The 14,357-nt window shown below is 39.9% G+C and overlaps 2 protein-coding genes across 14 annotated transcripts; both read left to right on the top strand.

The window, feature by feature from the left end:
- The first annotated feature begins 721 nt into the window (after positions 1-721).
- LOC128605162 (4-galactosyl-N-acetylglucosaminide 3-alpha-L-fucosyltransferase 9) lies at positions 722-9,001 on the top strand. 12 transcript variants are annotated; one of them, XM_053620337.1, is made up of 5 exons: positions 731-856; positions 1,057-3,023; positions 3,414-3,554; positions 4,505-5,060; positions 5,389-9,001. In XM_053620337.1, exons 4-5 carry the CDS (start codon positions 5,031-5,033, stop codon positions 6,517-6,519), a joined length of 1,161 nt encoding a protein of 386 aa, XP_053476312.1. In that variant the 5' UTR covers positions 731-856; positions 1,057-3,023; positions 3,414-3,554; positions 4,505-5,030; the 3' UTR covers positions 6,520-9,001. The 12 variants fall into 12 exon arrangements, with proteins under 12 accessions (XP_053476315.1, XP_053476319.1, XP_053476322.1 ...); XM_053620345.1 differs by having other exon boundaries at positions 4,505-4,591; XM_053620346.1 differs by having other exon boundaries at positions 4,505-4,582.
- LOC128605160 (4-galactosyl-N-acetylglucosaminide 3-alpha-L-fucosyltransferase 9-like) lies at positions 7,371-13,518 on the top strand. 2 transcript variants are annotated; one of them, XM_053620330.1, is made up of 2 exons: positions 7,371-7,419; positions 11,437-13,518. In XM_053620330.1, exon 2 carries the CDS (start codon positions 11,446-11,448, stop codon positions 12,565-12,567), a length of 1,122 nt encoding a protein of 373 aa, XP_053476305.1. In that variant the 5' UTR covers positions 7,371-7,419; positions 11,437-11,445; the 3' UTR covers positions 12,568-13,518. The 2 variants fall into 2 exon arrangements, with proteins under 2 accessions (XP_053476305.1, XP_053476303.1); XM_053620328.1 differs by lacking the exon at positions 7,371-7,419 and adding an exon at positions 7,497-7,627.
- The last annotated feature ends 839 nt before the right edge of the window (positions 13,519-14,357 follow it).

The following is a 14,357-nucleotide window of genomic DNA, read 5'->3' on the forward strand; positions in this document are numbered from 1 at the left end:
TTATTCTCCCTCCTACACAAGTGAACACTTTCAGGTAAGCTTCTTTTAAATCAAATTTTAAAAAAAACCCAACCTTTATTAATGGTTCATAAAACACTAGACTTGAAATAATAATAATAATAATAACAACAACAATAATAATAATAACAACAACAATCTCTGAAACATTCTCAGTGCTGTGTTGAACCAGGTTAAGTTTAATTATTATTCAGAAGACACTACAGTAAGGTCTGTTACGTCATCTACAGGGCTGTGTTTCAGAGAATAAACGTTGCAAGGAATAAAGGAAACAGAACTGCAAAAGGAAACCATATCTGAGGTTTTGAAAGAAAATTGAAGAAGTAACTGTATTGTTGGGTTTCTTTTTTTAAGCTCTAGTTGAAGCTGCAGTCCTTATCGCCTCTACATTTATATCTGACCCAACATGAAAAGAAAAAAAAAAAACAACCCAAGAACGTCCATTTATGCCTTAAAAAACAAACTGCAGCCTGAAAGCTAAGGTGTCAGAAGAAATTCAGCACACGTATGTAAATATATACATTAAAGAGACAGTGTGTACTCAGCTAAGAGACTTCATTTCCTGCAATACCTATTTTCCCAGTGTTCAGAAGTGGAGTTGAACCGACCAATTGCTGCAGCTCAAAAGGACTTGCCTATCGAGACCGGATTTGCTTATTGATCTCACAGAGGGAAAGGACTCTTAGGCATTCAACAGCAGATGTGTTAAATGAACTACAGGAAGAGAAAAGTCAACCAGCGGCATTTCGGATCAGCTGACAGGACTTAATGACACGTGAAGGAAGAACAGCCAGGAGCAGGCTGCAGGAGAGTTACTGAACAAGTGGACTGCGTAGAGGTACAGTGGAAATCTATATGCTCTCTATATATGTTCTACACTATAAAAACGTCAATCTTCACTAAGATTTATACTGAGATGAGGAATGAAACGTATTTAAGGAAGTGGCATCATGAGTGAGGTGAAAGCTACGCTCGCAGAAAGGAACACTTACAACCCTAATTAACATAGAGCAATGTCTTTTTTTTATCCGTTTATAGCTATATTAAATACGCACAAGATCCTGTTGGCACGTGTGCTACACTCAACCGTTAATAATAAGACAAAAAACCACAGCGCTACGGTGTCCAGGTACTTCCGAGGTGTGCGATTCTAAGAAATTCTTTCAATCAGCATACATCAGAGTTTATTTCTAATATTTAGAAGTTAGAAATATCGAATATTGGCCTGTAATAAGAGAGAATATGATCATTAGGCTACTGTCTAAAAATAAGTCAGGCATGAAATATATATTATTTTTGTGGAGTGACACACATTTCTGTACATCAGTTCAGTTTTTCTCCCCGTGTAAAGGAACACAGTGGGCCATTGCATGTAAATCCATTTAAGTCCATTTTATAATCTCTAAATCAATTCTACACGTTCTCTGCCTTTCTTATGAAGTTCGGTTCTCACATTAACGTTCACGCAGTAGATTTTGGAGACGTTTCTGCGGGACTCGACATGTTTTGAGGCATTTTTGACTATCAGGGAGCTTTCCTTCACTCACACACACTTTCGGTGACACTTTAGCTCGATTTGTTAGATTAAACGAGTGGATTAATGGTGACCGTTTCAAGCAAAGTCTGACGCGTATAATCTCCATTTTAGAGTTGAGCTGAAATGCATTAGAGATTTAGATCAAATAAAAATAACGGGACTTACGATGAATTCGAACTTATTATTATCCGTAAATAATAATAATAATACTAATAATACTACAAATCAGTAAATGTAACAAAATGTTAACGCCAAGGCCGTCATCAAAATAAAATGCTTTCGTGTCATGTTGATTTGAGGGTTAACTAAAATGAACATAATCAAATGAACAAGCTAAAAAAAAAAAAAAACTGTACAATTCCTCCTTTTCTTGAACGGCAAGCTTAACCGTCCGATCAGTAATCACTAGCCGACTTGATTATCCATCTACATATCCTAAACACGGAAAGGTCACGTTCTTCAACCCCGTGTACCACACACGCACATTTAATAATTGAATACAAGCGTTGGAAGATAGTATTCAGTAGTCAGATCTGCTGTGGTTTCTGCTAACAGGATGTGTCGCCACACTTTTTTAGAAGCGCGCCAACTGTCAGTTATAACGGAAGCGAAAGAGACACAGAATTCTACTAAAATCTGCAAAATTTCTCTACAATATTGATACCAGGACAGGATCCTAACCCAGCACTCACCCAGTTACTTTTCACCTGATCATTCTGATTAATACTCAGGGCCTACGACAGCACCAGTGTCGCCTTGTTGCTCTCGAACATTGTCTAACCCAAAATCATAACCCAATGTGATTGTAATGTAGTGGCTACGGCGCCTAATTCCTGAGCCGTATCATAAGCCTGTTTTTCTTTTTTCACGAGATAAGACGTATTTTGTTTAGAGCAGAGGTTCTCAACTTTTTGTAACTAACCACCCCGCCCCAAATATTAGAGGAAACCAGGTATAATGATTATCTATTCTATATATAATCTATCTATATATAACCTAATCTATAATTTGTTTTGATAGATAGATAGATAGGTAGATTTATTTTTTTTTTGCTTTTTGTACTTTTTAAAATGACTTTTTTTTTTTTAATAACTTTTATGATTTTCTAAAAGAACTTTTATAAAACTATATAACGGACAGGTATGGGAACACGAATGATATAAAATGTTTCTGAACTCTTTAACTGCTTTGAACGAGAGAACTAGGCTGTATTAACGTGGACTATTTTACATGTAAAACAAGTTGAATTCCATTCGTCTTGCGTTCTACAAACATTCACGTAAGAAAGATACAAATGTGGATCAAGGGCGCGTCTCGTTAGCCATGACAATGTTAAATCTCTGGCTCTCAGACACTCACTGAACAGAGCAGTTGCAGAGATAGGCGCAAGTGCAGTGGGACAGCAAGACCTTGTGCTTTCAGGACAGTTTTTGGAAAAAAACTTTCCAGTATTTGGAAAGTTGATAAGGTTTGTCCAAAAAGTCGCTAGATTTGCCGTTAGATGCTTTTTTTTTTTTTGTGCAAAAAATAACTGGTCATTTCACACCATAGTTATTCCAAATTTCAACTAATCCATTAAAGATACTGATCACATCACAAATGGTATACATGTTGGTATTTGCTTTGTACAATCTGCCTTGCACGTGTGCCGAAATAATCAATGGTTCCTTGATACACCTTCGTATAATCCTAAAACTCATGAGTTTTTAATTCCTAAATGGACGTCTGACCTATAGAAACGGTTTTGTGAGGTGCATATGTAACTACTCCCCTACACGCTCAGGTAAACGATGTGTTAATATCGTACGCACTTTTTGTGTTATTACTATTTCAACACACGTTGTGTTAAAAAAAAAAGAGTGACCAACACGACACGTGTTAGACTATTGTCCAATCACGTAATGGACTGCGCTGCTGACATCATCATCCAAGTCTGAACTCGCCTCGAAGTGAATGTTCGTTGACTGTGACCTGAGACGAGGAAACCAAACGACCACAGGTAAGTTAGCGTTCATCACTATTTAGCGTTAATGCTGCTGAAACCGCCTGGCCGAGTTTGTGATATTTAGGCAGGGAGCTCTCGAAAATGTATTCATTGTGAAACAGTAACTCAGCGAGTGATAATTAGCTTTACAGATCGCTACGGCTTCAAAAGTGAATCTCATGTACTGCATCCTCAGTGTCGGCGTTACTCTACTAGCGTCATGTGTCTATACTGGCTGTGAAATATGGACTGAGGTTATTCTATAATTCTCTGAGGCCCTGAGTTAGGGTTAGCTTGCTGGATGCTGTCACCAATCACAGTAGGAATGCTAACATAGACGCTCACTTGAGCTGATAACATTACTTTAGCATACAGCTCGCGGTAATGTTAGACATTCCCATTCCCTTTTTTAAAGATAACGATAACGTAGCATTACGGCTATTCGCCATGACGTAATACAGAGAGTGGGTTAACGTTAAATACATTTAGCAAGTGTTCTGGACAAGGCAAGCTGTAGTAATTAGCATTAGGAGGATGGGTTAGCGCCGTGATTCTTCCTGTATTCGGTGAATGTTAATGCCGGGTAACAGGTGCGGACAGTCAGTGGCTAACGGAACTTAGCTAGCTCAGTAATACCAAGGCCAAAAGTTCTTCACAAGGTTAACGTGACACAAAGAGAGGTTGGAGGTTACAGTAGGTTGTAATGTTTTCCACTATCTGTTGGTTAAATTAATTAGGTTGTGCAAACTAAATTGGCGGTAAGGTGCTAAAGGGAGGAAAATAAATACTCGCAAGTCAGATAGATTTACCAGCGCCGTTTTGTTCATTGGGAGAGCGGACGTCACATTTCCAAAATGACACAATTTGGGATTCTGTAACGCGATTTCGCCGTTAAAGCCAAAAATATGCATTTGTCCATATTTCGTAGCTAACAACTAAACAACACTCTTTTTGTTCTTTTACAGCTTATCAAAAGGCCGGGAGATTTGTACAAAGATGCGCCAACTTGTCATGTATCGTGACGGAGCGGAGATAGGACGGATGCAAGTGCAGTATGAACAGTTTTTATTTTAAAAGAGAGACAGGCAGACAAATCCAAAACGTGATCCGAAAACGTAATCCAAAACAGGCACAGGTCAAGCGATCGGCAAACAGGCGTACACAGGGTTAAACATGAATCAAGGTCGTGGTCACGGAAAACAGGGTCGATAAACAAAACGAGAAACATGAACTATGACGAGGAACTGGGAGCGGATAATCCAGCGTGAACTAACTCTAAACATGGAACGTGACTATGACTACTAAACGAACTAATCTAACTCTACGATAATCTTCCGCGTCGTGTGCTGGGAGGCGCGCGGTATATATGTGGACATGATCAGCGTCTATACCGCTAGCAGTTGAGGGCAATACAGACACACGTGAAATCCCAGCCAATGACAGAACAGGGAGGAGACATGACAGAAACATGAACAAAACACACGTGTCCAGATGTCACTACTGTCAACAATGGAAAAGCAGGTGCTCGCGCATTCGCGCTTAGAACACGCTGCTTCAAGGGGGGAATCATGACACAACTCCAATTCTTACAATTACATATTACACATTACTACATATCACTCACTTCTTTTTGTTCATTTCAGTTTTTGTACACACTTAATAAATTACCTATGTTTCTACAACCTGGTTCTTGGCTAGTCTCTTGTCTTCTGAAAGATTTACAACAATATAAACCTTTACAACGTTTAGAAACTTATTCAATACCTTTTGACCAATCAGAATTCAGTCTCAACAGTACTGTGGTATAAATGTTTTATAATTATTTTCTGTCTCTCTTTTTTCCCCCCAGGGATCTGGGATGATGCTTACCACATCTAAACTACCACAGCTTGGCCTGGTAGTAACAAGTTGGCTTGGAGGACTCTTAACTTGTTTGTTGTTTTTACAGTATAACTCACCAAAATGCGCACCTCAATACATTCCTCCGTTCAAGCCCGACAATAACAAGAGCGTAAACTTCTCGAAACCCATTTCGACCACATCTGGTCAGCCCAAGGAGGAAAAACCCATCCTGCTGCTGTGGTTCTGGCCTGAAAACTACAGGTGGAACTTTCAAGACTGTAAGACCATATACAACATCGACGGCTGCCATTTGACCGATGACAGAAACCTTTACAACCAAGCGGACGCGGTCCTCATTTTCCACAAAGCTATCAAACATGATCTCTCCAACCTTCCGCCGTCTCCCCGGCCACCGTTTCAAAAATGGATCTGGCTCCATGTAGAATCGCCGACCAACACGCCAAGGATCCCAGGCGTGGAGAACCTTTTTAACCTCACGCTGAGCTACAGACGGGATGCGGACATTTCTGTGAGATATCCACTCACCGTCAGCAAAAAACCAAACGAGGACTTTGTGATCCCGAAGAAGGACAAACTCCTCTGCTGGTTCGTGTCCAACCTTGCCCCTAGTACCGGAATAGGGACCAGGATGAGCTACTACAACGAGTTAAAGAAGTACATCACTGTGAGCATTTTTGGAAGAATGTCTGGAGCGCGCATGAGAGATGAAGACTACTTCCCCACCATGTCTACCTGTAAGTTCTACCTTTCTTTCGAGAACTCCATCCACAAGGACTACATCACAGAGAAATTAAACGGTCCTCTTGCAGCCGGGACCGTCCCTGTCGTCTTGGGGCCGCCGAGACAAAATTATGAAGACTTTGCTCCGGGTAACTCCTTCATTCACATTAACGACTTCCCTAACGCCGAAGCGCTGGCTAATTATCTGCTCAAGCTGGACAAAGACGATGAAGCTTACAAACGCTACTTCGATTGGAGAAAACACGTGAGAGCGACTCCGCATCTGACCTATTGGAATCAAGAGTTCATCATATATATCTGCCACGCCTGTGAATACATTGGAAGGCACAGAGAGTACAAAGCTGCACATGACATCTACAAGTGGTGGTTTTCATAAAGAAGAACTTGAACACTTTATCATTATATATCATTGGGACTGGGCTTAGATTTCTTTGCGAGTTGATAATGATTCCCGAACCCTAGCTCTATTAAGTAATTCCCTATACTTTGTAATCATGTTATGATTCAAGAGTCACTTTACGATGCCACAGGGTGGGCTATTAACAAATAGGTAAAATATTACGGATGTCATCACTACATACAATAAGTTAAGCTAATGTTAAATTATTCCTCATTATACACACTGTGTATTTCTAAGTTATTTAAAAGATTGTTTTTGTAATGTTAAATGGAACCATTACAACATTTGTGAACAAAACAGCAACAACGTTAATACGTAGTACAGTTGCTGTATAAATATATACAGATGAGAAAAAAAAAGTTGGAGTTAAGTGTTTCCATATTACATCACACAATAAAATTATAAACAATTTAAGAAATGAACAAAATGATATAAGGTTTTTCTTTTTCTTTTTTTAAAATATTAATTGTAGTCAGTGAACATTTACTTTTATAATTCAGTACGTTTACATGGACAACAATACTCCACTATTAACCCGATTAAGACGATACTCTGATTAAAAAACTAGCGTGTAAACAGAAATTTTTAATTATCTTAATCCGGTTAAAGTCATACTCGAAGTAAACACAAATGGAATTAAGGCGCGTGGAGTACTCCTATTTTAGTCGCGTTATCGACGTGCATTACAGACATGTAAACACCTTAATCACACCATTAACGTCGTGTGAGAGGTTTCACTGCATTTTGCGACAGGACACGTACACGCACGTCAGCGCTCAACCGTTTTACGGCAAACAAGAGAGTTCGGGTGCGTCTCAAACTGCATACTTGCCTACTAGTAGGAGAAATACATGCATCTCGGCTACTATATAGAAGGTAAGTACGCGGTTTGAGACGCACCCCACAGCTTCGAGCAGTCGTCTATTAGCACGTACAGCATGACGGATAATTAACCGCACTGGAAGCGTTCGTAAAAATGAAAAATAAAAACACCAAAAACTATATATACGGTATCATAACGAAGACCAACTGTATGTCGATACGTGGAATTCTGCAGGGACGTCGGACGGCGTGGCGCGGTGATGTAATGACGTGTGCTGTTAATCTAATTATGTTCTAAAACATGTAAAACGGGTACATGAAAGGAGTATTCTAAAAGCGACTCATGTAAACACCTTAATCACAATATTATCTTACTCACAGTAAGGACATTAATTAGATCACGGCTGTCCATTTGTAATTGCGTACATTCGCTAACAATTCTTTGGAATTTTGTTTTCATATATTAGAACAATAAATGTATAAACACCGTCTATAAATTATACTGTCTTACAACTTACATAGAACAGATTTAAAAAAAAAAAAAATATAGCACTCAATGGTCATTTTTTAATATACATATATATTTTTTAATCATTAATAAATAGTACAGTTGATTAATACTTATGCACAGGTCATTATTATTAGTGATAAATGCCGTACAGTACACCACAGGGCATGATAATGAATAGTTAAAATTTAAGACTATCAACAAATTATATTATTAAAAATGGAAATACTCAGGAATTATTACTACATACAAAAAAAAAAAAAAAAAAACAAACATTATAAGCACCAATGTCACACTGAAAATTATTTATTTATTTGCTACGGTTAAACATGAAGATTCTGCTGGTACGTGGTTTCTATGTAAGATTGTTCTTAGTAGTGTAATATTAATAATAACGAATGACTTTATGATTATACTGGATTATTATTACACCGCGATAAAGAGGCTAATCTTGATCGAAAAGCTCAAACCGCACCTGCTACAATACTCCCGAAGGACTAAACGTCGACAGTGTCGGGTTGAATAAAACTCAGGAACTCATGAACGTGCAGGACTTTTGCAAGAAAACGAACTAGGACAAACGGGAGAATAATAATAAGAAGAATAGGAATAATAATGAAGACAGCAGACTGACAGCTTAGAACGCACATAACATAACTATCATTTTGGTTTTAGCTTCTGTGTGTAGTTTAATATTGAGTGTTTGGTTGGGAGTGGAAAGTTATTGTTTGTTTGGGGTTTTTTTTTTTTTCTTTCTTTCGAAGAATGCTGTGCCTTATGTGTAACTACAAAGAATTTGATGTTCACTGAGTGAATTAAACTCTGAGTCATTGTGTCAATTCCTATCAGAGAAGGAACTCTGGACTACAGTTCCCTGCAGCCACTGGACCTCATTGCATCATGGTCACATGACCACCTGAATCACATTCCAGCAGTTCTGTGTACTTTATATTAGCCAGAGTTTGTACTGCACTCCTTGTCTTATGTTTGACTTTCTTTAGCGTTATCTCCATTGCTGTATTTATGGTCTTTGTTGTATGTTCATTCCTAGCCGTGGTGTTTTTTGCCAGTGGTTCTAAGTTCCAGGTTTGTCTTTGGATTATGTTCATATTAAACGGTTTCACTGAATTTCTCCACTTGCTTCCGCCACAAAATCAATAGCGTGATGATTCGCTTCTGCTTCTGTGTGATGTGTTAGGTCTAATCACAGCAACAACGCAACAAGCTTCCTTTCTATGATACTTCCTCAATGTTTATAGATACCATACACACACACACACACACACACACACAAAAGAACCACATTACCTGATTATGTACTAGGTAAACTTCTCCTGTTCGTCGTTTCTTTATAACGTGTCTGAGTTTCCTGCCGCGTTTATTTTCCTTGCTTGAAATGATGGATCGTATTGGAAGAGCTTGTGGAGAAATGTGGTCTGGAGAGACAGAATTACGCTTGAGGGAGTTACACGATGTCTGGCTAGAATCTCAGACACACCATTTTTCTAGAACTTCCCTGAGAGCAGAATCCTGTTCTGGGATTGTTTTTTTTTTTTTTTTTTTGCGCTAACACCACACACATTCATTAAATAAATAAAGGAGTTCTCTGCCTTCGCCTACCGCTGTTGTAATCGTTCGACAGCACCGCATGACCTGAATAATGTCTGATAATGTGTTTGGAAACGGATGCATATGCAGTTAAGAGCTTTATCGAAGAGAGACAGGCAGACATAAAAATCGTAGACATAACCGTGGTAATAAAAAACAAGCGAGGAGTCAGGCGATCGGCATGCGACATAAACTAGATTAAGATAAGGATAGAGAAAGGCGAGGCTATAAGCAGGGTACAGACACGCAATACTTCACATTTGAACAAAGACACATGAGAGGTTTAAATAATGAAAGAAATCGCGGTGAGAAACAAGAACAGCTAAGACGTTTAGGAAATAAACAATTACACGGCAAACATGGCAGCGAAACAGAAATCAAAACTAAACACACATGCAAAAAGTAAGCAGTCAATGTTTCCCATTGGACGGATCCCAATACCTGGAAGCTCGAACTGTAATGCTTTTGGCAGTTAATACACGCTAAACGCTCCAGCGCTCAGCGCAAGGGGAAGATCCGTGACTAATAATATCTGTACTGGACAATATTCTGATTGGACTAGCTTTACGTAGGAGGTGTGGAAATGTAATGATTACCTCTAGGGTTTTAATCATGTACCGTGTCTGGAAAGATTACCTTCTGTAGCATGAGCAGTAGTACAAACCCCAGGTAGTATAGGTTATAATCCCATCTGAATGAGCATGTTGTTCAAGTTATAACCTGTAGTGAAACAGGATTCAATACTCTCCAGGAAGTGCTTGCTCATGCCTATCATCTTTCACCAGAAGCAAACTATAACCAAGTCAGAGAACATTCAATATACCGTAATTTTCGGACTATTGAGCGCACCTGAATATAAGCCGCAGCCACTAACTTTAAAAAGAAAAATTTTTTGTACATATATAGACCGCACTTGTCTATAAGCCGCAGGTGTCCACGTTGTAACATGAGATATTTACACAGAAAGATGTTACACAAAGATTTTTTTAAACTTTTAATTAAATACGTACTGTATGCAAATGCTTTTTTCCGAACAGTGCCTGTAACACGGCTGGTTAAAAAATATATATATACAGTTGCCTACCAGGAAAAGTCATTGATCGCGATCTTCATCTTCCTCCTGCGCACTAAAACCACTAAAGTCGTCTTCTTCAGTGTCGGAATTGAACAGCCTCAGAATTACCGGTACTTCGTCACACACTTCCTCAGTCTCTCTTTCGTTGTCGCTCTCGATGTCACTTACGTCTCGAGGCAAATTTGCCCTTGAGCTTGTGCCGTCCTCTTCATCACGCAGCAGTCCAGCCTTTCGAAACCCGCTGGTGATGGTAGATTTTTTGACACTGCTCCACGCTGTTAGGATCCACTGGCAGACTTGAGCAAAAGTTGCTCTTCGCATGCTATTTCCTTCTTCGACGGCCAGATCGATCGCCTTTAACTCGAAAGCTGCATCATATGCATTTCTTCGTGTGTTTTCCATGATGAGGGGGTGTGCATGAAGCGCAAAATGACTGATCTGAAGAATTTAGTGTGAGTGCATTTGATTTAATTGATTTAATTTGATTTAATAACAATTTCATTGGTCCACTGTGACCTGTTCGGTAATTTCATTGGTCCGATGTGACGAGGCTAAATGTTTTGGCGGCATGAAGCTCGTTAGCCCGTAAAAATCCATAAATTAGCCGCATCATTGTTTAAGCCGCAGTGTTCAAAGCGTGTGAAAAAAGTAGCGGCTTATAGTCCGGAAATTACGGTAATGCAAAAGAAGCGACTTGAGAGCTAGTCCAAATTTCGACTTAATATCTATATTATAGATACTGATCACATCACAAGTGGTATACATGGTGATATTTGCTTTGTTCTACCTGCCCTGCATATGTGCCGAAATAATCAATAGTTTGTTGGTACTCCTTCTTATCCTCCTAAAATCTCTCTTTTTTTTTTTCCTTTCCCCCCAGGGATCTGGGATGATGCTTACCACATCTAAACTACCACAGCTTGGCCTGGTAGTAACAAGTTGGCTTGGAGGACTCTTCACTTGTTTGTTGTTTTTACAGTATAACTCACCAAAATGCGCACCTGAATACGTTCCCCCGTTCCAGCCCGAAATTTACAAGAGCGTAAACTTCTCGAAACCCATTTCGACCAAATCTGGTCAGACCGGGGAGGAAAAACCCATCCTGCTGCTGTGGTTCTGGCCTGAAAACTACAGGTGGAACTTTCAAGACTGTAAGACCATATACAACATCGACGGCTGCCATTTGACCGATGACAGAAACCTTTACAACCAAGCGGACGCGGTCCTCATTTTCCACAAAGCTATCCAACATGATCTCTCCAACCTTCCGCCGTCTCCCCGGCCACCGTTTCAAAAATGGATCTGGCTCCATGTAGAATCGCCGACCAACACGCCAAGGATCCCAGGCGTGGAGAACCTTTTTAACCTCACGCTGAGCTACAGACGGGATGCGGACATTTCTGTGAGATATCCACTCACCGTCAGCAAAAAACCAAACGAGGACTTTGTGATCCCGAAGAAGGACAAACTCCTCTGCTGGTTCGTGTCCAACCTTGCCCCTAGTACCGGAATAGGGACCAGGATGAGCTACTACAACGAGTTAAAGAAGTACATCACTGTGAGCATTTTTGGAAGCATGACTGGAACGCGCATGAGAGATGAAGACTACTTCCCCACCATGTCTAGCTGTAAGTTCTACCTTTCTTTCGAGAACTCCATCCACAAGGACTACATCACAGAGAAATTAAACGGTCCTCTTGCAGCCGGGACCGTCCCTGTCGTCTTGGGGCCGCCGAGACAAAATTATGAAGACTTTGCTCCGGGTAACTCCTTCATTCACATTAACGACTTCCCTAACGCCGAAGCGCTGGCTAATTATCTGCTCAAGCTGGACAAAGACGATGAAGCTTACAGACGCTACTTCGATTGGAGAAAACACGTGAGAGCGACTCCGCATCTGACCCTTTGGAATCAAGAGTTCATCTCATATATCTGTCACGCCTGTGAATACATTGGAAGGCACAGAGAGTACAAAGCTGCACATGACATCTACAAGTGGTGGTTTTCATAAGGAAGAACTTGAACTTAGATTTCTTTGCAAGTTGATAATGATTCCTGAACCCTTTCTCTATCACTATTGTAATGTTTACCTGAATAATCTCAGTACTGGACAGTATTCTGATTGGATTAAAGATGTGGAAATGTAATGGGGTTTAGTCATGTACCATGTCTGGAAAGATGACCTTCTGTAAAATGAGCAGTACAGTAGTCCAAACCCCAGTTTAGGTATAGGTTATAATCCCATCTGAAAGGAAATGTTCAACTTATAACCTGCACTGAAACAGGCTTCAATACTCTCAAGGAAGTATTCACCACAAGAAAACTGAAACCAAGTCACACTTCCGGTGGATTCAGGTTTTGAGTTCCTAGCACAGGCACCAACTTGTGGTAGAAATGAACACACACCGTTCTCTGAAATGCTTTTGTTAGTGTGACAGTACGTCCTCTTTTTCCGCAGACACGTCCCCTTTTTCAGTCCTTAAAAAAGCATCTAAATTTGAGAAACTGTCCGGGATTCGGCCTTTAGCTTCATTGTGACGTGCTCACGGTCTAATAATAGTGCAACGTCTATAGCGTGTGTTTGCGTTGCTTTAACCCCTCTCTGTAATTCCCGCCTTCTCACACACCGATTGGTCCGATTATAAAAAGCTTGCAGCACCTTTTGGTCAAATTCCTACCTCTCAACCGTTAGCCTACTCTCAGCGAATGCACAAAGATGAAGCGCTGTTGTGTACGCCATCAAACAGGTGCTTGACAATAGCAGCAAATGAAAGCTGTCCTGAGTCGAACAGTACTATATTTGCACTTATGGGAATTAATTGAGCCAACCCTGCGTTTCCAGGCAGGTTCATCACATCCTCACTCGTTTTCTACTTAATCCTTTCCATCGCATCAGCGTGTGTTTACACTTGCATTTACTGAAATGAATAATTTATTAAAAACTAAAAATGAACTTACCTGACTTTCAGTCTTTTCCCTGAGTCCGATAAAGAACGGAATTTCAGACATTTGTAGGAATTCACAGCAGCGAATCCTGTTGTCGTGGGATACCAGTGAGTTAGTGATAGATTTTTTGTTTCGTGACTAAATTTTTTTAAATAAATAAATAAATAAATAAATAAATAATCGCACTTGACAATACTCACAAGCGTCGTAGGTCTGCAAAACGAGCCAATCAGAAACAAACACTGTTTCCAGTGAAATGCTCCTTACCCTAGAAACCAATAGTACAGTTAAATCATATATATATATATCATAGAAACATGAAATGGAACCCTGACGTTATTTGAAAATGAATTCATATGAATGAACTGTTACACCAGCCAGGGACAGTGCACCACTACGCCACCGACGCGGGGATCCAACCCGGACTTTAAAACATTCTTCCTCGTTTATCATTTCTTTTTCCTCTTAACAGACTACACGGATGACACGAAGGACTGCCACTGACATGGAACTCACCATTTTCCTATTCATTTGAATAAGTTCTGAGCTGTTTAAACCTTGACTCTTTTTTTGCATATGATCTTTGCCTTGTCTGCCTTGTTTCTCCATATTTTGAGGAATAGTCCTCTGTCCTGTTTTGCTCTGGTTTACCATGGGCCTAGCGTTTGCTTAGCATCTTCAATAGGTTCCTCAGATCTGCATTCTCCACCTACTTAGCGTCAACGTGTTAATGGGTTCATTCGGGTAAAATTGGCTTCCCTTCTTCCTTTTAATCTTCTTTTAATCTTATGAGTTTTCGTATTTTAAGTCTAGCTATATTCCTAAAAATGATCGTTCGCCATGTCCGCTGACGGT

The sequence above is a fragment of the Ictalurus furcatus genome, chromosome 3 (assembly GCF_023375685.1).
Source record: "Ictalurus furcatus strain D&B chromosome 3, Billie_1.0, whole genome shotgun sequence".
NCBI lineage: Eukaryota > Metazoa > Chordata > Actinopteri > Siluriformes > Ictaluridae > Ictalurus > Ictalurus furcatus.

What these genes read in the sequence shown, in the direction of transcription:
- LOC128605162 (XM_053620340.1), top strand. Translation starts at nt 5,031, where the DNA reads ATGTCACTACTGTCAACAATGGAAAAGCAG. An exon ending in TGTCAACAATGGAAAAGCAG is followed by an intron (nt 5,061 to 5,388) that starts GTGCTCGCGCAT and finishes TTTTCCCCCCAG; the next exon opens with GGATCTGGGATGATGCTTAC.
- LOC128605160 (XM_053620328.1), top strand. Translation starts at nt 7,520, where the DNA reads ATGAAAAATAAAAACACCAAAAACTATATATACGGTATCATAACGAAG. An exon ending in GGACGGCGTGGCGCGGTGAT is followed by an intron (nt 7,628 to 11,436) that starts GTAATGACGTGT and finishes CTTTCCCCCCAG; the next exon opens with GGATCTGGGATGATGCTTAC.